Here is a 25252-nt window from a genome sequence, read left to right on the forward strand (position 1 = left end):
GTCAAAGCACCAGCAGATCGGTGCCTCGTAAAGGCTGTCTCTACACCCTAACTGTGTCTCCTTCTGTGAGCCTGCCCACATATTTGGAGGAAAAGGCGAGTTCTCAAGTCTCTTTTCTATGGAGTAGAATTTTGTTCTTGACTGTGCAGCCTCCATGACTGATCGGTCACCACATCTTAATGCTATCAGGTTTCAATGTGTGTACTTGGGGAGAACTCGAGCGTTTGGACTGGGCCTCTTCTCTTCTGGGGCCAGCCCTGTCAGCTTCAGAGTGTCCGTGACTTTGAGAGGCAGATGAGCACCTACCTGTCCTCCTTCTCCTGTAACATAGGGTGAAAAGTCCTGTCCCACTTGTCAGATGGTGACTGTATGGGAATAGAAAAAAGCTGGGCAAAAGTAACCAGTGTCATGTCCTCTACCTGAGCATACCCCAAAACATTTTCACATTCACTTTTGACCGTTTTCAAAGAATGAAATCTTATGAATACAAATAGTATCTCACCATGGCTCTACTCTTATCTCTTTCAAGAAAGTCCTTAGTGGGGATGCATTATGTAATTTTATCATGTTCTATTTAGGATTTATATCCAATTTTCCACTTCTCATAAATTCAAAAATAAGCACATTCATTATGGTGATTTTATCCATGTGCATATATATCTGTTATATGTGTTTATGTCCATACACATGCATGTTAGGGTACACATGTACATGTTTGGAGGATGGGGTGGATTTGGTATCTTCCTCTATTGCTCTCCACCTTGTATTTCGAGACGACCCATAGCTGTTTGGCTGGCTAGATTGACTCCCCAGCAAGCCTCAGAAATCCACCTATCCACGTCCCCTCAGCACTGGGGCTTCAGGCCGGTGCAGCTATACTTGGCTTTTATGTGGTTATTGGGAATCCAGACTCCCCCTGCAAGTTTTTGCAGCATACTCACTGTACCCACTGAGCCGTCTGCTCAGCTCCCGTTATGACCCCCAGCATCAGAGCAGGCATTTCCATAGTCTTACAAAAATCTCGAGTCTTGTCACTAAGTGAAGGCACAACCAGCCTGCTTGCCTTTTGTTTTCTGTCTAAGAGTTAGTGATGACAAACAAAACCAAAGTACATCCTGCATCCCCAGTGTGAGCTCATTCACTCAGCATGTTTATTTTAATCATCTCTCAAAATGGATAAAGACCAGAAGCAATTTCATAACTTGATTACAGCTTCTATGTGAGCAGATCTCAGTGACAAACATGGATATTGGAAATAAGGTTAATGCTTCAAAACAAGGTTGACAAGAGAAAAATTGTCTTACTTTGCAAAAAGGATATTTGTTTCTTTAAGTGAAAATTGGGGTCAGTAGGTCAGAGCTCTCCATGCTCCTACATGACTGAAATGAATTAAATAATGCTGCAAAAAAGCCACACTGAGCAAGCTAATGACAAAATTATACATTGATGCTCGAATAAAATCATCATACATTGGAAACACTTGGTATAAGGAAATATGAACTGTTCACCTTCATCACCTCAGCACAGCAGTCAAGGTCCAGTCCTGTGTTCATGGTCAAGCCCACTGTAGCTCATGCCCAGGAAGCAGCTGCTCACCTCTATCCCCTTCTCTCTATAGACTGATTTCCATGTGATAAGTAAAGATTATTGTCTCATTTAAGAATACCTCATACCACTTACTGTCTGCCGTGGATATTCTTCTGTAATCCCAATTTTGAGTTGGGATTCACCTGTAGATCAGCCATCTAAACTACAGCAGCCCTTTGAGGCTGACTTGGTTACCACCACTTAAAAAAATACCACCTGACTGAGGTGACAGTGCTTTGAGTGACAGTCACTACATGACAACTCCGTGTCTGTACTGGTGACATGTCAAGAGTGTACTGCAAATAAACAATGCTTGATATAGTGTGGGATTTGAAATGCAGTCGAAGTGTGGTTTGGAATCTATTTTTCATAATCAGAATAAAGAGGTCTTCATTCCTGAGACTTTATAATACAACACAGATACACTTGGACCATTGTATTTGACTCTTAGGGATTTGATGTCAGTACCAGAAGTTATCCTATGGAAATAGTTTTTTTTGCAAAAATGCTAAATTGAATATGACACACCTTATTTTATTTGCTTGTATGTGAGCACACACAAAGTTATGAACAGCTTTGGATAGTTGCATGTGACCATAGTAGAACTATGCAATGGCTACAGGATACTGAGACAGCAAGTTGTCTCCTTGAAATGAGATCTTCATCACCACTTCTCTCCAGTCCCTGGTAAAGGTGGTCCAGTGTGTCGTGTCCTTGGTGGATACATCTGTTCCCCAACAGCACCAAAGCAAAGCGTTCACCACAGTTACATGTAAATACTAGTTTTCTCTCCTTACTCTCTTCATGCAGGAGGATGAAATCAGCCTTGCTGCTGGTCATCCTTGCAGGCTTTGTTTTACAGACAAGCAATTGAGTATCAATAAACTGAACTGAAAACAGTTGAATTTCCAAGGTGATATGGCTTGTGCATTAAAGGACACCAGGATGGTTTGACCTTCCTTTTTCTATGCCCACGTTCTCCACGTGATCATTTTATTCCTTTTTCTATGATATGACTTCTTCTTTTGCATTACTATAAAGTACATTCATTGGGCCTGTTACTGGGCACTCATTACTGTGCAAAACTGAGAGTAATCGAAACAAAAGCATTGTTTTCAATCCTAGGTTTTTTTCCTCAAGTCCATCCTGTCAAGCTGAAAGCATGAAAGTTATTTTCTGGTGATGTGATTAGATCGGGCTGAACTCTCCAGCTGGCAGGCCTGTCTATGACTGGCGGCAGCCTGTCCCCAGTGCTTGTCATTTCCTGACGTGCCTGACAGGATGGGGACAGCCGCCCCAGATAGGTTCATTAGATGGCATTTTCTACAGCTGGGCAAATAAATAAATAAATAAATAAATAAATAAATAAATAAATAAATACCCTGTGCTTTGTCAGGACCCAAGCTATAGGGCCCTTCTTGTTGGTTTAAACCAGAGCTTGTTTTGACAAATTTAGATTTTCTGACACATCCTTGTTTCCTTCCCCCTTGGCCTGCACTTGTGCTCTCTGCCTTGTTGCAGCTTCACAGACCTAACACATCTTCCCAAGAGAAAAAGAACTATAGTTATGGAGGCCCTAACACAGGAAAAATAGTGTACTACTCCATAGAATGGCAGTAGCTGGCCAATTGCCATGGTGACCTCCACAGGGGGAAGAGAACGGTCCTAGTAGTGCAATAAGTCAATTACAGGAAAGGTTAGAGTTTCCACAAAGCCAGAAGCATTCTACATACATGAGAACATGATCATTTCTAGCCAGATACACTGCCAAGCACACCATTCTTTAGAACTGCCAGACACTTAAGCTGTGTTCATCTCTAGGCTTTGAGGAAGCTGACAGTGTTCTTCTTAGGCTGATGGGCTTTTGTGTCAGAGAGAAATTAGCAAGGATTATAGAACACCTGGTCATTAAAAACAGAAATAAATTCCAAGTCCAAATTTAGAAATTTATTTCTTTGTCAGTGTTGGGTCCCATCACTGCTCATTATATTTGACAAAATCCAGTGTGTGTTTAAAACATAGCAGTATGGCAGTCATAGTTTACTATCTTCACCACCTCACGTTTAACCATTTTAAATGGTGGATTTGGAAGAGAAAGAGATATTTACCCTAAAGATTATTCTCTATAGGTATTAGTCATAGCTGTAACTAGAAAGTAGATATCAGCACTTCCTAGCCCTTGCCAGCCACACTCTGTCCTCTGGCCTGCAGAGACAAGGAGGGTAATTCTCAGTAAGCTGAAAACACTTGACCACAGCTCCCTAATCCCAGTGCCAGCATTGACTGTCTTTGTTCTCACGTCATGCACAAACACAGAGTGTAATAATGTCGTGTCTCGGATGCTGTCACTGGTGTAATAAACGGGGTCCAGGAAACGCAGGAACCCCAGCCCTTACCTTTCCTTTGTGCTGCTTCTCCACTGCTCTCCCCGTCTCTATGACAACTGTGTAAATTGGGATGGGCAACTGTCATCTGGAGTATTACTGAGAGAAAAGTGTTAGTGAGCACACAGCTCCCATAGATGGAGCATTTCAATATAATCCAATTTTAATTGAGCTCCAGAGACTTTGATGTGTTGCAGAAGGTTGGGCAAGAGCTATTCCAGGGAGAAATTAAAGCAGCCTGGTCGGGCTCCCCGCTCCAGACTGTCACCATCTTAAGCCGGCATTAGCATCAGACCTAACCTGCCCCTACGGAATGGAACGTCTCACTTCCCTTTTCAGAGTCTCCCTGATGTGTTTTGCCATATGTAAAGCAGAGCGCTTTCATCTTTTTATATATGTTTTTACACCCATTCGATTAGGCTTGAATGGCTTGTAGCAGACCCCAGACTCATCTCCCGCTGTCTATTGGACTTCAGTTCAGGAAAAAAGGAGGGAGAAGGGGTGCAGAGTAGAGCAGAGCAGGGATTAGTGTGAAATTGTCAGCTATCCCATATTAAACTTTCTTTTTAATATTGCGTAAGAGCCAATCTTGAAGTGAAAAAGTTGAAGGAAGTATAATTTTCCTTTAGCATTGATTTACTGTTGCGGAACCCTTCAGTGCCTAGATACTTGGGCATTTGTCAGAGGCAAGAGTTCTTATTTCACAGTGCATTAAAGTATCTTTTCCTTATCGGGTGAAGGGGCCCACAGAGAGAGCCAGCTATAAATTCTCACATAGGCTTATCAGTCCTTAATCAAGAGACTAGGAGTTCTTTATTTTTTTTAATCGGGAGGAAAATTAGTTCATTTCATGTATATTCAGTGAATTCTAAAATGTTTTAAATATGTTTTGCTCAGAATTCCTAAAAATGGCATAAGAGCACACTATGAACTAAATTTAAAAAGCATGAAGCAGAATTAGGTAAAATTATGATGATGTTCAGGGCTCATTTAAGCTGGGCAGCCCAGCTCAGGCCACACTCACCAGGGCCTGGTGAGAACTGAGGGATGCCAAGGATTGTAGGCTGGTGTGAGCTTGCAAACTCACCCTAAGTGGGCCCAGGAGAAGACTCTGTCTCTGCATCCTCTGTGACTTTCCTTCTGATAAATAAAGTTCGGGTGTTTTATAACTTTGTATTCCTTTTCTCTTTAAAAAAAAATGCCTTCAACTTCACTGTATAAGATAATTCAAAGCATTCTCTCTCTCCCAGGGGTGATTGCTAGCCCACGAGATGCTGTTATGAACAAAACCACACTGCTACTTAGTCCGGGGAAGATACAAACCCATATAACACACCAAGTTTGGAAACTTGTGGGTCACAGCACTTGCCTGTGTATCCTAGATTTCGATAGATCACACCAGTGTTTCTTGTGTATAGTACCATTCCCACAACCCAGCCATGCAAGACACAGGGTTGTTTTTGCACAGCAGGCTAAGTGTGTGTAGCCTGTGGGGCGTTGTGGTTCAGTAAAGGAGTTGTAAATCAGTGGTGTGAAGATGGAGTAGTGCGTGCTTTACTCAGGTAAGAGAGGGTCTGTCCTGTAGTTCCTTCTTGTGGGTGCTCCTTTCAGGCCACCTTTTACTGGCCGAATGACAATAAGTAATTTATAAATAGTGTAATAATCATGCACATACATCCTTCTGGCCATTAGAAGTCCCTATTTTGTAATATAGTGTAATACAGTAAAATAGACACTTTTATATATATACATGCACCATCATTTTCACACCAACTTTGCCATTTCTCTATGGAATGCCCACCTAAATTATAGTAGCATCATTTCAAAGCTTGAGTACCAATTAAAATACCCATCTACTCAGTGAGAATCATTCAGCTCTGACGTAAAGAAATGTCAATGATTTTTTTTTAGTACAAAATTCTGGCACAACCTTACTGGAAATATGATTAGTTAAATGTATTAACACATGTTCTTACACCACAGAATTGCCAAATTGGCCTAATTTTTCATAAATGAATTCATGATGTAGGTGTTGCTGGTGTACATTTTGATTTATCTTCTAAAGAATTTATGATTCTGGAGAAACATCTGTGGGGTGAGTGTACTGTGGAGCTGCACACGCAGAGCCCTTGCTGTGCTGTGTGCTACACACCAGACCATTCAGAAGGAAGCTAGTCTACACAAGCATGGCGTCTGAGTAAGACACCGAAATAGCTTTGTGTGGGAAGAAAGCAGTGCTATAGAGGAGGCTTGTTCATATCAATGGAGATTTGTTTAAATTTATTTACTGGCAGTCTTTCCATGTGTGGATGGGATAATTGGTTTTGTTACCACATTTCCTTTGCAGAAACTCCTGCCTCTAAGAGTAGTAGCAGAGTGATATGGTCCCATCCAATGTCTATGTGAGTGAACACTTACCTTTCTCACATTTGTCTATCTAGAGATAGCCCATGGCATCACTTCCTCAGGATGCCTGCAGCACCTCTAGGTCACCTAGGACTTTACCAAGACTTTCTCACTTTGTCTGAAAGCACAGTCAGTCCACATCTCCTCTCCTCTCCTTCTGCACCCGTCTGAAGTGAAGCTTTCCATTGCTTGCTTCTGTCTTAATTAAGATCTCAGGTTTATCCTCATAAAGTCACTGTGTAGACAGCTCCCACAGCATTCTTCCCAGAATATAGATAGAATCCTGGGCTTTGTTATTTTTCTGCCTCAGCAGGATCCCAGAACTCCCCAGAGCTCACACTCACTGGGAACTGAGTTTGAAGTCAGAGTTTCTCTGTGTGTTTTCTGCAGTGAGTGCTCTCGAAGGCCTTGTGTCTCAGGAAGCACTGCCTTACAGCAAACAAACCTGTGATAAGAACACTGCTCATTTCATTCCTTCAGCAAGCCAGTAAGGTGCATCTCTCCTGTCTTGCAGATACAGGCACAGGCGGAGTCAAAGGAGGGATCTCTCTGCCGTGTTTACCACCATGCCCAGTATCAAATTAATTCCTGGCACTTGGTAGATGCTGACCCTAGTAGATTGTGTTTGATGCACAACTCATGTGTGATGCTGGAAGGCATTGCCTAAGGACAGAGGACTTATTCCTGGCTAAGGGTTGCACAGTAAGCTGTGTAAGCACAGTCAGGCCTGGACTCTTCACCTCCAAGTTACAATTCTGTTTTCTCATCCTACAAGTATCCTGAGTGACATTCATGCACAGCAAAGATCAATAGGTTTTTTCTTTTTTTTAAAGATTTATTTATTTTGTATATGTGGCTGTACTGTCACTGTCTTTAAGACACACAGAAGAGAGCATCGGATCCCATTACAGATGGCTGAGCCACGGTGTGGTTGCTGGGAACGGAGCTCAGAACCTCTGGAAGAGCAGTCAGTACTCTTAACTGCTAAGCCATCTCTCCAGCCCCAAAGGGTGTTTCTTAAACAGTCTGTCACCTTCACATCTGGAGAACTGGGAGCAAAAGTACAAAACCCATAGGAAATTCAGGAGCCAAATTAACTGTCTCTAGTTGAAGCAGAATATGCTTTTAAAGATTAATCTTCACATATGACAGACATACTTCTGAATATCATCTATCGAGTAATATATGGGAAAATACTCCAAGAGATAACAGAGCTAGTTACACTGTAAGAAGTCCAAAAGAAGCTTTAGATTGGAGCATGGCAGCCTGGGAAAGGACAAACTGCTCCTCCCCCTCCCAGGTTGTTGACTGTCTTTGAGGTTCTGATGGGGAAGACCTTTGAGTTCCTTCCTCAGTACAGCATGGAGCACCTCACTGTGCCACCCTGCCAGCTGGGGACAGCTGTGTTACTAGTTTAGTACCCATAGCATTCTCATGCTGAATGAGGAGAAACTGTTGGTAGAAAATTGTTACAAGTACTGGATAAAGCCCAAGTTCTTACCTACAGCTCCTGTCTCAGGAAAAGAACTACATTAGCCCACCAACATGAGAAAGTAAGACTCTATGTATAGGATATGAGTTCTCTTACTTCCAGGCTGTTTCTCACAGTAGCCGCTCTTGCCAGGAGAGTAGAGCCAGCATACCACCAATGGTAAGAGAAGAATTCATCTGGGAACCTCTTACATATACTGTCAAGGCCTAAGAGTGAGGTGGTTATGAGCAAATACACTTCACAAACTCTGAACTCAATTTTTATTAAAGCACCTTCATCTGCTAATTACCTCTACACAAAAGAAAAGTCTTTCCATCTTGTCCTGTTTCCTGGTGAGCCAGGTGCCTACTTTGTAGGCACTTGGTAGATGGTAGATTGGGTAAATGCTGCTTTCAGCAGCAGATGTTACTAGTAGGAATTTCCCAAGCAAGCAAATATAATAATAGAACACGATGCATGAAAACATTTAATACCTGCTTATTTTAAAGTTTGGGTAGATTTCATTGTCCAGGGCATTTTTATGTTTATGGAGAATTAAACTGATACACAGAGACTCTTTTCTTTCTGTAAAGAGCAAAGCATGAAGCTTAAGTCAAAAAACAGACTTGGTGGGTTGGGGATTTAGCTCAGTGGTAGAGCACTTGCCTAGCAAGCGCAAGGCCCTGGGTTTGGTCCCCAGCTCCGAAAAAAAGAAAAAAGAAAAAAAATAACTTAAAAAAAAAACAGACTTGGTGTCCTCTTTGTGTACAGATTTCTTAATTCAGAAGTCTATATTAGAGAAAGATAATTGGATGTGGGACATATAAACATGTACGGTGACATTAGTAGATGACAGCAAGCTGAGTGAACAAGTCCTAGAACTCAGAGATCTCCCAGGCCGGCTGAGCTTCCTGCTTTTCTCAGCCTCAGACTTTCTCCACTCTGTCATGCTGGGCTATGGTGGGCTTTCTTGTTTCTCATACTGAGGGCATCAGCACTTCTGAACTTAGTATCACCTCAGGGATATCCTGAGAAGGAGGGAGTGAACTGTACATTAGTTCCTTCTCCACAGGGACATTTTCCTCATCTCCTCTGTCTCTGGGATGAATGCCCTAACGCAGGTGTGGGAGGAAGAGAGGACACATCTGACATGATCGGTTTTAAGAGTAGTTTAATAGCAATGGTGGAAGTGGGTTCTGGTGTTACAGCAGTTTCCTCTGAGGAGACGCAGTAAGATTCAGGTAGGAAATTCCTTTTTGTAAATTACACATGTTTATTCGATGTGTGTGTGTGCGTGTGTGTGTGTTGAAGTTTGAGAACAACTTGCAGGGGTTGATCTTCTATGTCTCCCATGTGACACCTGGATCAAACTCAGTCAAAGGACTTGGCTGCAAGCACCTTTACCCACCGAGTCATCTCACTAGCCTACAAGTAGACATTTCTATGGGACATTAATAAAACTGAAATGTCACTAAAGCTCCAATATAAACTACTTTATTTTCATAAAAATATGACAAAGTAGAATAAAACAAAAATTAATAGCTGCTAACTAAATTGTAAAATGTTTTGTTTGTACAACCATAGGAGGCAAGTGACATTAAAATGATACGTGCACTCTGTTGTTTTCTAACCACATACTGACTCCATATATACTTAATAATCCAACAAAAACATTTTTACTGAGTTTCAGCACTGTGTGGGGCATTGGAATAGCAATGCAATAATAAGGAGAAATACATGGTCTTAAGTTTGAAAGAGATGCCATTGATAAAATATGTAATCGGTTCACATTTTCTTTGGGTACATGCTGTGGAAAGAACTCATGCATGCTGCTTTGATATCATACAGTTGAGAAATTACAAGTCGTCAGACAAGTCAGCTGAAAAAACTACAACAGGCAAATGAGAAATGAACCAGGCAAAGAAGAGAGGGAAGATGCTTCTAGGAGAGGAGGGAGGCATGTTTTTTGGTCATCAGAGACAGCCTGGCATGTCAGAGAGGCAGAAAACAAGCCCATGTGGCTAGAGCGAGGAGGGCTAAGTGTCATCAGATGCACCTAGAGCGGTAGACAGAATACATGTACCAAGACCCATCTCATCTGTCTTGGCTCCTGCTCCTCTGAATACTCACTGCTCTGTGGCTGCTGCTAACTGTCTTCTTGCTGCTTTTGGCTCCTTACCATTCTCGTGTGTGTGTGTGTGTGTGTGTGTGTGTGTGTGTGTGTGTGTGTGTGTGTCTTTGAATACCTCACAATCAGATTGTCGAGAGATTATCTGATTGGGCCAGACAACTAATACTCATGATAGTGTAACTCTGGACAGGGTTTTCACAGACATGAATCCTAAGTTTCCTATTAAGACAACTGCCTTAATATGAATTGTCCATCCTAGTTCCTTTTACTGTAGCCATGATTGTGGGTTTGCTGCTATGTAAACCCACATATAAAGGAACATCTATATTAGTCAGGCATCTCTAAAGGAACAAAACACAGACTCAGGCTGTGGTCCAGATAGTCCAACAATGACTGTCTGCCAACGGAAAGTTCAAGAACCCAGTAGTTCATTCCATGAGGCAGGATGTCTCAACTGGTCTTCAGTATACATTAGCGTCCCAAAGAAGTAGGCTCTAATGTCAGTGAAGGAATGGACTTGGCCAATGAGAACAGTCAGGCAAAGATCAAATGCTTTCTTCTTTCATGTTCTTTATATAGGTTGCCATTAGAAGTTGTGGCCCGGATTAAAAGTGATCTTCCCAACCCAAAAGATCCAGATTAAAAGCAGGTGTTCCCAGTTAAAATGACTTAAGAAAAAAAAATCATTCACAAATGTGCCCAGATACTTGGGTTTTAGTTAATTGCAAATATAGTCAAGTAGAAAACCAAGAATAGCCACCACAACCTTAGAAAGGAGAAACATCATGTCCTGCCCAGTACAGTCTAAAATAAACTTGGAGTCAGTCTAGGACCTTTGGATGTTGCTTGTGTGTTTGCTTCTTTTCACAGTTCTAGGGATTATACTCAGGGCCTTGAGGGTGTTAATAAAGTCCTCTATTACTGCCCTAAATCCCCAAACTAATTCTTGTATGTCGGTTCATGGAAGAATCTCCCTGTGTCGCTCAAGCTAGCTTAGGAGTTAGAAACCTGTGAGTTGCTACCATTGTCTTCCAAGCATTGAAATTAAAAGCCACCATATGTAGCTCAACATGGGACCCCCTAGTGAGTGGTTTAAATTGTTATAGGCCATATTTATTAAGAACTTTGTTAGGGACAGAAGAGATGGTTTTCAATTAAGAGCATTTGTTGCTCTTGCAACTGGTCCACATTTATTTCCCACCACTCACATAGTAGTTTACAAACATCCCTAACTCCAGTTTCAAGGGATCCAGTGTCCTCTTCTGACTCACACAGAGACCCAGCAAACACATGGTGCACAAACATGCATGTAGACAGAACACATATAACACAAAGTGAGTAAGTCTAATAAAATTTGTTAAAAGTTACGTTTCTGAACATATGTTTTATTAAATACAGATCAGCTAAAGTATTCATGATTTATTAGTAATGTTAATAACTTATGTCTTGGGTAGCTTCTGCTTTAACATGACCATCAAGTACCAGAAAATAATGAGATCCATTGAAAATTTCTGTCTTCAGTGAGTTGTAGCGTCACAGGTGGTAAAGACACACCAAGTAAGCCAACAGTTATGGCGGTTGGCTTTGTTATGAAGAGGTGGCGTGTGGCTCTCAGTAGGAGCAGTAGATCCTTTGAGTTTAATCGTTAATGGCAGTTGATGAACAGAACACAACAGTGAGGGATTGGCAGGCAGAAGAAACATTATGTGCAGGGGCACTGAAGTGTGACAGAACACGGCACATTGGGGACCTGAAAAGTATTCAGAACGGTTGGCTTCAGAGCCAGGCAGAAGGCGCAGGGTGGATAAATGTGGGATTTCACAGCACTGTTAGTATCCACAGAAGCCATGCTATATGTTGGCAAAGTGTTTGTTGCAGGGTGTTTAATGTTTGAAGCTTTGTGGGCCAGATCTGTGAAGACACTGGTGCTTCTGTTTTGTGCAGTTTCTTGCAAGTTCCCTTGAACATATTCTAACTCTGGGAGATGCGTGAGTCTAATTATGAAAACATTAAGATTTCTCACAGCATTAGACACTTTTTACTTTTTTATGTATTTAAATACGTCATAGCAAAAAGTTGTAATATTGTGAAAAAGTTCTATCATAGCATAAGTAGATGGGAAAGCCAGCAAAAAATCAATTCTCTTTTTTTGTCTGCTTGATAAACATTGACCAATTTGGCTGTTACAATAATTATATTAGGATCTCACCTGATACATTTTCAAAAGGCCAAACAACTTTCCTGTCAATTGATAATGTCTAAATAGCAGTCTGACCACATTTGTTCAAAAAAAGCATGCGAACTCAGATCTGAAATTGAAGAAAAATGTCAAACGTCTAAAGATAAAGAATTTATAAAGGTGTCACAATGCAGAATGTTGCAAAAAAAGTTAATATTCTAGTTTCTACAAATTAGTTTCTTTACAACTTTTGCCCAACCCACATTCAAAAAAACCAGCAGAAAGAAAAATGTAAGATTTTTAGAGTTTACCACTCTTGAGAAAAATTAGTAAACAGAGCCAAAAGATACAGTGTTTACACCTGGGGACATTCATGACTCAGACAAAAACAAAACAGTTTTCCCAGCATCCCTTTCTTATGCCACACTTTAGATGGTGCTTTTGCAGAAGATTCCTGCAGCTCTGATCATTTTTGTAAATGAAACAGCTAAGTGTTTCATTCAACAACGTGATCGAGGTGCCCTGTGTAGACTCTGTAAGGAGTAACAGGATAAACAGAATCCCAGCAGGCCTCCACCCCACACTCTCTACCAGTGTTGAAGGATGCCGAAAAGTGCTTGCCACAGTGTAAGATAATGCAGAGCTCATAAACACATTCTCTTGAATGAGTTTATAATTTTTAAATTAACAATGACTACTGTTTATGTATATTATTGGAACAAACTCCCTGTTTTCCTATTAAAATCCTTTCTTCACTGTAGTCACAGCAACGATTTCTGAAGTGCTAACTTAATGATCTGGCATCTTTGTATAAAATCCTCAAATGGCATGCCATTGTTCTCAGACCAGGGCCCAAACTCCTTATAATTTGCCTGACCTAGCCCTTGATCTGGCTTCCACCCCTCTTTTACTGTTCCCTCCTCACAACACTTGTGCTGGCACCCTGGACCCATAGCCCACTGTGCCTCATTAATCTCCATGTCCTTCCTTTCTCCTGGGCCTCTGCTGTTCACCAGTCACTTATGTTGGTCAGTTCATAGTATCTGTTCAGTGAAAGTAGCCAAATGACCATGAAGTACGCAGAGCACTAAAAGAAGATGGACAGAACAAAGGAGGCCTAACTATACTCTAGTTAGACAGGGAAAGTGTCCTTACAGTCTTCACTGCAGATGAACCAGCAACAGTGGCTGTTGCTCTAGACCTAGGCCTTGAGGTGAGAGGTATGAATTTGGCTAATATCTATAATACAAGTCACAGCTAAGAAAACAGGCAGTGGCTTTTAGTTCAGTGAGGGATTGTATGATGTTCTTTATGCATTTGTTGATGACGTCATTGCTGTGATTAGGACCAGAGATCGTGTATGTGTGTGTACACCCATGCACATGAATACAGGAAGGTAGAGATAATTATGGTAGTGTGAAAACCTTTGTTTAATACTCCCAGTGTGCTTTTCTAAAAAGAGTGATCTTATCTGACCTCACAAGAGATTAGCTTGTATATTTCTTATCTTAAGCAAACTGCAGAATCAAAAAAAATGTAATTATCTGAGGTTCACCACTAGAAACAGGGCAGACCCTTGGGAAGACATAAATCTATGGTAAGCATGTTCAAAATTGGTAAAATACAGGTAAAGATCAATATATAAAAAGCCATCTGTGGGTTGGCTACAGAAACTCTGCAAGTATAGTTAGTGTTTTGACCTAACTGCCCTATAGCGTGTATCAGTAATGGGCATGACAGCAGTTGTGCAGTAATCAGAGGTATAACAGCATTGTTTACCTTTTGTTAGGATGTATTTTTAATTACTAAACAAGATATGAAATAATATTAGAAATCCATATCAATAATATGACTAGCTCCGTTGCCTGCCAACTTATTACTGGCATTGAGAATATTACTGATGGCAAAAATTACAGAAATAATTATGAGAATTATAACTGACTCTCTCTTAAAGATGTGCTAAAAACTTACAAGGGGAGAGAGGAGTTGGGGAAGATCTGGGAGGAGTCGGGGGAGGGGAAACTGTGTGAGATAATTTGTATGAGAGAAAATTTTATTTTTATTGTAAAAAAGAGATGTAATCACACATAAATGATTTTTGTTGGGTTCTTAGTAGAAAATATATTTCAATAATTTATATTTCAAGATGATTTCATTATGTATAATATATGACCAAAGTATTTGGGCAACAATTAAAGCAGCATTGAACAAAATGTAATGAACATCATGTTCACGTGCTTAGAGGAATTGTCAGATTTCACTCTTAAGTGTTACTCAGTGTTCTTACGAATATGCTAAAATCACCTACTAGCCTACCATCAAAGATTAACTGTAAGTATCTTTAAGTTGACAAATGGATCCAGTTTGTCTTGAAAATACACAATTGAGAAGACCTTTGTCTTGGAAAGGGATTTTTAAATCCACCATCAACGTGTCCCCTCCTCATCTCTCAGTCACTGTCTCGCGTGCCCTGTGTTTGAGAGTCCCTCAGCAGCAGCCCTTATTCTCCTTTGTATTCTTAGTAAGAGACCGATGCTAGGAAGATGAAATGGGACAGAACTGGCATCTCTCATTTCTCCTTGCATCTGCTGGGGAGAAGCATCACCAGAGCAGCATGACAAGCTGGAGAGGATGTCACGCCAGCCAGCACTTTAGGGCAGCTCCTTCCATCCCCACTTGTGCTTTTCTTCCAGGCGGGAGTCTCCCCGTTCTGCTGGCAGATGGAGGGAGAGCATATGTACTCATGTGGGGACAAAAACCTGAGATTTCTTTGGAACTGTTGTCTTGAATATATTTGCTACAGTCTGGAACCATTCGTAATTTATGTGGAATTATAAAAGTAATGGCAACCTGAAACTTAATGTTGAATTACAAGCCCTGTAATTAAACTGTTGAAACTGGAAATGTCATAAGCACTGAGAAGGACACATCCAACCCTTGTGGCATTTCAGTTGTTCATAACAGCAGCTACTACCCAACTCGGTGACCTGTGTTTTCCCTATCCCCAGAGGAAGTACATGTGCTGCACATCCTAATGTATGTGTTAGGTGACCTAAGGCCGGCGAGGCCGTCACTAAACAAGAACTTTTAGCTTGCACAGTATTAGCTGCCTCTGAAGGAAAGGAAAAGACAAAACTTATTTGACAGCTCTGTTCGTGTTTCTGACAATGTTGTCCATGTCTGATACACATGAGTGCACATCAGCCCTACGATCAACATGATCACCAGATAATGTGTGTTAAGCATACATTTGAGTGGGTGGTTTACAAGTCAGTGTTCATCCTGCTTCCTGTGTGCTTCAGCGTTCAGGTGAATGAGGATGACCTTAGGGCACAGGTCACAATAGTCTTTTTCTCTTTTCTTTTGTATATCAAACAGTTAAAACAGTTAGAGGCCATTTTAAAAAATGACGAGATTCCATAAGATTTGGGATCAAGATGCTTTACTGCTCATTTTTCTGACCTATAGAATGTAAAGAACTTTATATTTATTTTGTTTTGAGGAAACGAAAGCAAATGAACTAGTTATCAGTGATTAGGTTCTGTAATATACCAGCTACTTTGCAGAAGCAGGACGACACAGTCACAGCATATGGGAAAGTCGACTTGAAGAAAACAAAACCAGAAACCTCAAGTGCTCATAAAAGTACTTGAATGACGCAGGAGAATACCTCAGACTAGAAGGAGAGCCGGTCAAAGCACTACAATAGAAGGTCCTAAAAGTTAGATAGCATTATGTAACAAGTGTAGGTATACATGGACAACTTTATTGTATCAGTTCAGATTTCAGACCTGGGCTCAGCGCCCAGATTTTTATAGAAACATGCCATAAACTCAGCATTTACTTGACTATAAATGATATTCCTTTATATTTCTGAAATGCACACCAATAGATTTAAACTCCTCATCACATGCCTAGTAGTGTCCCATCTGACCACTCTGCCTCCATGTGCACAGAGCCTTCTATTCCTCGTCACGCAGTCCCCCCCACCCCACCCCTGTGTCTAAAATCTCACCGAATAACCTCCCTGCAGCCTTTTAGGAACCCTTTGAATCCAGACAGTGGAGAGAAACCACTTAACAATGAATATGGCTGAAGAGCAATGTAAATAATTGTAATCAAAACAAGAAATGAAAGCCACCAGGGAATGGCTATTAAGAAATAAAGAAAATTCTAAGAAGAATGGGAATTCTGCATATAGAAAGGAAGAATATCTTGGCCTGCTTTAGAAGTCTAAGATGAGGCCTTTCTGCCACGAGGTAGCTTCCTGAATGCCACAGACACTACCTGCATCATCATCATCCTCCTCCTCCTCCTCCTCTTCCTCCTCCTCCTCCTCCTCCCCCTCCTCCCCCTCCTCCTCCTCCTCTCCCTCCCCCTCCTCCTCCCTCTTCTTCCCTCCAAAGTGTTGGTAAAGCTGTTCCTAGTGTGTCCTCACCAGAGAAGCTGCTCTAGAACTGCTAGGGTTGGAAGTCCTTGGAAACTGCTGACCAGTGGGCTCAGATGATTGTTGTGTACCTCAGTAGCTGGCACAGAGACCAGGCAGTACTGACGGAGTGCAGCACAGGAAGCAAGCCCTTTCTTCATATAGCTGCTTGGTGCCTTCTGATTAGCCTTATATCATGCAACCTAGTAGAGGGAACATATTTAAAGGGCATAAATTCATCTTAACAGAGCAAGTAGTGAAGGATTAAGGTGGACCCAAAAGACTATAAATTCAATCTAGTTTGTTTTTCCAGTTACCTTTTTGAGTAAACGTTCTTCATATCACAGTTCCTATGAACAGACAGGAGTGAAAACATAGCTATGTCTGGTTGTACAAGATGTATACCCAAGCACAGTAATGAAACTGTCTCCATAGCATACCAGGATTAATATGAGGGGCCAGCAGAGAATTCACAAGAAATTACCATTCATTTGACTGTTTGAATTGCAGTGCTCTTAATTATTTTTTCATAATGAAATAATTGTATGCAGGTATTAAATAATCATATGCAGTTTTCAACTTTCTTAAGATATTTGTTACTTAACACACACAAATGATGTTGGCAATCTTGTATTCTTCCTTTTCTCTATTCTGTTAAAAATCTATCCTGGTGTATAAAATTCAGAAGTGCAGCTGGTTATGTTACCTGAGTAAACACGCAGTGAATCCCCTTCGTTACCATTTTGTAAATACATGAAAAGAATGAAAAGAAGTTTTGCATTTAGAAACTTAGAGAAGTTGTCATGTGAGGAAAATCTTCATAGAGCTGGCCCTCCATGTTCACTGGTTCTTAAAGTAACCAGTGACAGCTATTATTGTCACCACCTTTTCAGAGACAAAAGTCAAATGGAGTCATGTAATTTCCCTAAGATCTAAAGTTAGCAAATGGCAGAGCCGAGATTTAGCAAGAATGATTCAGAATGTCTCAGGACTCAAACACACGCAACAACCTCTGAAGACCTGGCCTTAGGATGACTCAGACCAAGTTAAAAACTGGAAACAGGGCCCAGAGGGTGCTCGATCATAACATTCTTACCACACAAGCATGAGAACCTAACTTTAGCTCCTTGTAGCAGCTACATGGGGGATCTGGTGGGGAACTGTACATGGTGGTATATTGCAACAGTCACAGTGCTAGGGCATTAGAGAAAAGAGGTTGTTTGCTGTGCATGCAGAATAGATGAATTGACAAGCCTGAACTTCAATGAGAAACCCCTCCTCAATATGTTAGGTGAAGGAGCTGAGAGATAGCTTAGTAGTTAAAGCATTGGCCACTTTTTCAGAGGACCCAGGACATTTATGGTGGTTCACAAGAGTCCAAATAACTCCATCTTCAGATAATCTGACTGCCTTTTCTGACTTCTATAAATACCAGGAATGCTCATGGTGGTGCACAGACATTCATAAATACAAATACTTCCAAAAACAAGTAGAAAGCAATTGAAGAACATACCTAACATCAACCTCAAACGTATGCACATATATGTTCATATATGTAGATATATTCACATATTAATATATATCCTGTATACCCAATATATATATATGTACACTCACACACCTAAACAAAATTAGAAACATATATTCAATTTGTTTCTTAAAAGAACCATTAAAGAATTTCATAGCTTATTTTCAAAGCAACAGAAACTTAATGTATGTGAAACTTAAAAAGTACTTTCTGTTTTCACCAAACTTTAAGTTGAGATACAGATCCAAGGAAAACATGTTCATGTGTTGTTAGCAGTGTTGGTGTATCAAGCAGAATGTGCTTTATATACTCTGAAAATGTAGCTTCATCAGCTGTGAATTGATCTGGGAAGAGGAACAGGCAGTCTAGGTCTGTGGAATGTTCTGCATGTTTTAGCCACCCAATGATTCTCCAGTGTGGCTATGATGAAATCTATTACATCTCCATTCAGATAAGAAGGGCAGGAGAGAGTCAGCCTCCTGTGATGTGTTTTATTACCGTTTCAATTGCCTATAGATCTATCCTCATCAAATGTCCTACCAAAGTTGCAAGGCAATTGGGAAAAATAGACTAATGCTATGGTTGACCTAGACCATAGGTCAAGCCAAATTCCATTCTTATTTCAAACGCAGCCACTTTGGGGTAAAGAAAGTTTTACTGGGACCCAGCCCTTAACTTTTGCATTGTCTATGTCTGTTGACAGGTTATCAGGGAGAAGTTGAACAGTAACAGCATGTAACATGTAACCTACAAACCTAGGAACATCTGCTATCTCACCTTTTACCAGAAAAAAAAAACTTGCTCAGACCAGTTAGGAAAAACTGAACACAGTGCTAACTGGTTTCCATGAAGTGAAGGAGAAAGAGAAAGAAGTATGAAGATTTGGTAGTACCAACAGGATAATTTCTGTTTAAGTCACAGGGTCATTTTGAATATATACTTTTTTTAGTCCTTTGCTTCTTCTTGAGTCAAGAGAATTTAGAAAGCTGGGAATTATGCAGATGTGCAGTATCAGGTGATTTCAGCACCGTGATATATCATGAAAGCAGAAGATAACTCCTTTAGGATTTGATACAGCACTCTACATAAAGTATTCTCCAGATCTTACATTCCTACTTTATTGTTACTCTTTTACCTCTTTCTCGTAGGTTCTTGCATACACTGAGGGACTTCACGGGAAATGGATGTTCAGTGAGATCCGAGCTGTGTTTTCCAGGCGCTACCTTCTGCAGAACACTGCACTGGAGGTGTTTATGGCAAACCGAAGTACGTCTCTGAAGGAGCCTGAAAGATGTGCTTACCCTTGACCCTCGTTTGCATGTCAGATACTGACTGATTCTTGTCTGTATTCTTGTTTGTGTGCTATCACCACAGCCAAGTATGTTTGAAGATGTTGGTTTCGGGTTCAATTGGTCAAAACTGTAGAGCAGGCTAAACTTCCATGAAGCCTCCTTGCCATTACAGATCAGCCACTGCAGGCCTTCAATACTGTGTCCTGAGGGGTAATCTCTCCTGTCGTTTGCTAAAGCCCTTTCTTTTCTTCTGCTGCAGCCTCTGTGATGTTTAATTTTCCTGACCAAGCAACAGTTAAAAAAGTTGTCTACAGCTTGCCTCGGGTTGGAGTGGGGACCAGCTATGGCTTGCCACAAGCCAGGTAATTATATCAAGCTATACATTATCGGTGGTTTGTTTGCATATATTAATTTCTAATATCAAGGACCTCTCTTGCTCTGTGGGTTATTTATGGGGAAGGACATTATGGATCCTACTGCACTGAATTTAGAGAATAGCTAGGGCAGACTTACTAAACATGTCTCCGATGATCGCAATGATTACAGTCAAAGTTAACATGTAAAGAGGACATCTTTAGCCAGGCAGTGGCGGCATACACCTTTAATCTACTCAAATCCACTGCACTCAGAAGGCAGAGACAGGCGGATCTCTGTGAGTTCCAGGCCAGCCTGGTCTATACCATGAGTTCCAGGAAAAACAGGGCTAAACCTGGAAACCCTGTCTCAGAAAACCAAAAAGAAGCGGGTGGGGGGGGGAGGAAAAGGGGGAGAGAGAGAGAGAGAGAGAGAGAGAGAGAGAGAGAGAGAGACATCTTTCTAGTTAAAGTTATATAGTACTAGCATACCAAAAGCCTCTCAAGGTATTTAAGTACTAGGCAGTAGCATATAGATTATGGTTTCATAAATGCTAGATATAAATAACTGATTATTAAGTTAACAAGAGATCTTTGGATTTATTGAGGATAACAATTACTCATTACAGTATACTTTTAACTTTTACTTAAAATTTTCATTTGGAATATTTAAAGAATCATTGAAAACCTCATGTTATTAAAAGGTACTAATCTAAGCAGAAAACATACTTACTAATTATGTATATTATTTGTGCTTAATTCCATGAAATTAAGTACCTCCTGAATAAAGTTCGTTCTGTTCTCTCTCTCTCTCTCTCTCTCTCTCTCTCTCTCTCTCTCTCTCTCTCTCTCTCTCTCTGTGTGTGTGTGTGTGTGTGTGTGTGTGTGTGTGTGTGTGTGTGTGTATGTGTATGAGTTAAGACACTACTGATTCTGGTTCAGATATTTGGTGATGTCAGCTGTCTGGATTAGCTTCCTGATCAGACAATCAAGTGTTGCTGTCCCTGGCACCCCATCTTCACCCAACCAATAGAGAGAAGACATAACTGATTTTTCTTTAAATGTTTGTATTTTAAGAAGGAACATATTTCTCACAAGCTTCTTAGAATCTTTATCTCAAATGACTTTAACTCAAAGAGATGACCTTACACCTCTAAAACAGCAGGAGTGTTTGCTCAGGGAGTTCCTGCATTCTAGAGCCTTTGGAAAATACACCTCTGTTTCCTTGCCACATACCCCCTGAAGAAAAAGAGGATTATAGTAACAGTCTCTGAATAGAAAGCCAATCAGCATTGTGCACCACAAACTGTTAAACCCTAAAGATTAGCCCAGACCACTCCTGTGTGGAAGGCCAGTCTTTTTCCGTCTTCCCTGGGTAGATACCAGGCATTCTAAAGACAGTGATTGTGTTTTATTTATGCTTCTTCACCTTGTAGCTCACAGCTCAGTGCACGATAGCAAAAAGCTTTCCTAAGTGCTCTCCAGCGAGAGTTCCCATGCATTATGCTCTCTTTCAGCTTCCAGTATACCAGCAATTTGTGGGCATGTGTGGACATGCTCAGGATATTCATGAGGAGAATGACAAGATTAAACCAAGACATTAGTAGATAATGAAGCATGTATAAAAAATACAAGACAAAGAAAAATGCATTTAATCTATCAAAAACAATGAGAGCGGTTTGTAAGACTTGTTCTCATTGATTGAATCTAAGCTGACTCATGGTTGTCACTACTTCCTTCCCAAGTGCTCACAGATTAGACATTTAATCATCAACAGTTTCTTCCAGGAATGAATGTTAAGAATGCACAAATAGGTCTGTCTCTCTCCTGGTTAAAAGTGAGCCCCCATCCCCCCACCACACTCTCTTAGCATTTTACTCAATGACCATGATTCCTGAGAGACCACCTAAGGGCTTCCTTGGGGCATGGGTGAGTTCCTGTAATGCTTTTGAACCTAACCGAATATGATTTATTTGAAATAAACATCTTTCCTACTATATACATTACCTCTTATAGATAATCAATTCTCTTTGACTTCTGAAAGACTACTTTTTTGGGTAGAAACATACTCAGTGGGTTTACCTTTTTTGTCACTTATTAAAGCCATGGTCTTGGAACACCAGGTTGGTGTCTTGGCTTGTTTTCTCCTTAAAGTCTCAACTTATTCTTGCTTTCCTAACAATATTCTTGCAAGCTCAGTTTTCATATTTCTAACACATGTGATCCTAGAAGTAACAAAAAAGGCTAGGAGAACTATGTGTGATAAATTATATTCTCCACTGATGAAACGAGCCAGTTCAAGCCACCTTAAAATATATATGCAAAAAATATAAATGCAGGTTTGTCAGGAAGTGAGCCAGGCAGGAGAATTCACTGGCTGCAAAGGAGAAGGCCAGGGAAGTAGTCCGGGGGGCGGAGGAGGGGGGCATGAGAAAGAGAGAAAGCGTGAGCACACAGTGTGAAGGAAAAGGGAGAAGAAGGAGGAAGGGACCAAAATGTCTAGATTATATAGCAAAGAGCTTCTTGAGAAGGGTAGCCAAGTCCCTTCCCAAGTTCGAGGTTGGGGTCCGGATATACCAGGTAGGGACTGAGGGAGTGGGTGGTGGGAGGACCTGGAGGTCAGGTCTGCTTTGGAATGTGAAATAATACCTTGTCCTGAGGTCTGAACCAAGCATTAGGCCCAGACCTGCCGCCCATAAGCAGGGTAATAATAAGACTGCCTACCCTCTAGAAAGAACTCAGTATGCAGTGGCTAAAAGAATGGAAGAGAGCAGGCAGGAGTAATGACATTCTCATCTACCATAAAAAAGGGAAATTATCTGTGTGGAGGTGTTGAAAATTGAAATATCTTTTCAAACACAAAGTAAAGGTGCTTAATAACTGTAAGTGTGTGCATGCAATATATACGTGTACATGAGTGCGCACTCCCACAGGTGAAGGTGCACAGGTGAGCATACAGACCTCTTCCCAGTCCCATAGGTTCCATGTGCCTGATGTGGAAGGGTAGAAAGTAGAATAATGCCATGCTCCTCCAAGCAGAAGCGCTTTGGTGTGTCCCAGTAGAATAACAAAGACTCTAGGAATCCATGCTGTGCTTTCTTGACACCTGCTCTGTCCGTATATACAAAATTAAGTCAGCTCTCAGGAATTTTCAGCTAAAGCCTTCAGACACTTAATTTTAAACAACAAAGCATTATTAAATTCAAAGGCAGCTGCTTTCCCCAAACAACTGACTTCAGCATCCCCTAGCCTAGACCAAGGCAAGCTCACCAAGGAGGTCACATTGCAAATCAGATTGTTGCTTAATAAGCAAGTTCAGGACAAAGGGGTGATTTCCATTAGAGTAGTATAGCCTCATGAATGCCTCTCTGACTGATTAATATTCACAGTGCGGTCCACTGAGCACTTCCTATTGTAAGGGTCAGTTTGTGTCTTAATTATGACATGACTATTTCTCTTAAACCTTAAAGGATTCATATTTTATAAAAAAAATTATATACATTCTATAAAAAAAAACTAAAAGAAGGAAAACTTAGATTTAGAGAACTGCGTCATTGCCCCCTTCCTTTCTTCATTCTCATTTTTCTCGTCTTCTGTCAAGGTGACTCATGTTGGTCTAAAAAACAGTCTTTTCACACTGGACACAAAAGTTACTGGCAAACAAAAGCTCACACCCCACATGTGATATGACTAATCTTCTATGCTTCCTTCGGATCGCAAGATCTCAAGGAAACTGGTTGTACTTAGAGTTGGTAGCCTTGCTATGTCACTTAACCCTTTTTATCTCTCAACTTCGACATTAGGTAGCCCTTATTTTCCATATTTCTTTGAGAAGACTAGGGTGTATATTTGGTATTTACCAGGCTCAAAAAAATTAAGAACTCTGTGAAGTATTAGTTTGGGTCCAGAAAAGTGAAGGTGGTAGGGTCGGTTTTAGTTTCAGTGCCTGAGAAACTGTACCTACCATGAGAGGTGTATGCCCTTTCAAAAACAGAAGCTACTTGGAGTAAACCACACAAAGGACTTCTGTGTCTCTTCATCAGAATTACAGTCCAAGTGGCTACTTTTAAGATGTTACCTAAGTCATCTTGCTTTAGTTATGAGTACCTGATGCTGAGTAATATAGACAAAGCAGATTTTATTTAATTCAGTTTCAGAGGCTAATCATGCAAGATCAGGCCTCGTATATTCAGCCTGTGATGAGGGTTCCTTGGGGCAAGAAAGGAAAATGGCCAAAGATAGCCTGATTATAGCAGCCTGTTGTCTTGAGAACTTACTCACTCCCTAAGACCAGCATTAATTCCTCCTGAAGACAGTGCCCCTATGGCCTAGGACTTTCATGAGGCCCCTATTCTTGAAGATCCCACAACCTCAACAACAATACCCCCAGTGCATGAATCAGCAGTGGGCAGAACTGCTGGGTGTTTCTCCTGGTAAAGGAGCATTGGGGTGGGGGTGGAGAACCACTGCAACGTTGACAGCAACATGAATGTTAATAGCTTCAGGAACCAAGTTGCTTTAGCCTATGTTTCTAAATATACTAGGTTTCCCCTAACTCTCAAATAAAGATTTTGAGCCTGGACTACACAATGAGGGTAACCTATTCTGCAAAGCTATGTTTATGTTCCTGGGCCCGTGTACTTTTTCAGAGTTCTCATTGTTTTGTTTTGTTTTACATTACAGGTGGGTATTTCTCATGTGTACTTTGTGCTTCCTTTGTCCAGTGGCAGGCATGCTGCCACTGAGAAGTAAGGCTGATGCTTGAAGGCAGGCACCCGTGTAACTGTGAATTTGCTGTCATACAGTAGATTTCCTGTGTGGTTTAGTCCACCTTGATTTATTTTAGGCACAGTCATCACCATAGTTGTTCCTCTGTATTGTAGTTACCCATTTGCAACTATATTTTCACAGATAGAGCTGCTTCCAGACTTATCTTTCTCTATAATAATAATCCTCGAATAGAGCTGATTTCTACAGCTATTTTATAATCCACCCAAGAAGGCCAAGCCACAAATTATTGACTGATGTCAAACAATTATGTTAATTGCTACTGGACTTTTGACGGCTGTGACTCAGAGTGTTTTTCTGACCTGCTTACTTACCAGGAGGATATCACTGGCCACTCCGCGACAGCTGTATAAGTCTTCCAATATGACTCAGCGCTGGCAAAGAAGGGAGATCTCCAACTTCGAGTATTTGATGTTTCTCAACACAATAGCAGGTAGGTCTTGAGCTTTTCAGACCGTCTGAGTTGTGGGTGATATGACCTCATGGGATGTCTTGTTTTCACAGGCGCTCAGATGCAGTAGTAGGGTGAACATGGATGTATTTTTAATTGACTGTATCAGGAGCTGTGCAGCTGAGACCAAGATTTTAGATGCTTCCCCTTGTCCATAAGGTTTATTAGAGTCAGAAAACTATTGCTAGAGTCTCTAAAAATAACTATGGGAAAGTATGACTTCATTACTTGGTCATTCTCAGCAGAAGCAGCGACA

General features: G+C 40.9%; 1 protein-coding gene across 3 annotated transcripts in view; it reads left to right on the top strand.

Moving 5' to 3' along the window:
• Nbea (neurobeachin) overlaps window positions 1-25252 on the top strand; it is a 532117-nt gene that overhangs the window by 417900 nt on the left and 88965 nt on the right. For all 3 annotated transcript variants that reach the window (XM_032898369.1, XM_032898367.1, XM_032898366.1), the window contains 3 exons: window positions 19261-19378; window positions 19664-19766; window positions 24863-24978. In XM_032898369.1, the coding sequence (XP_032754260.1) occupies window positions 19261-19378; window positions 19664-19766; window positions 24863-24978 (337 nt within the window). The remainder of the gene's footprint in view (window positions 1-19260; window positions 19379-19663; window positions 19767-24862; window positions 24979-25252) is intronic.

Source organism: Rattus rattus, chromosome 3 (assembly GCF_011064425.1).
Source record: "Rattus rattus isolate New Zealand chromosome 3, Rrattus_CSIRO_v1, whole genome shotgun sequence".
Classification (NCBI taxonomy): Eukaryota; Metazoa; Chordata; class Mammalia; order Rodentia; family Muridae; genus Rattus; species Rattus rattus.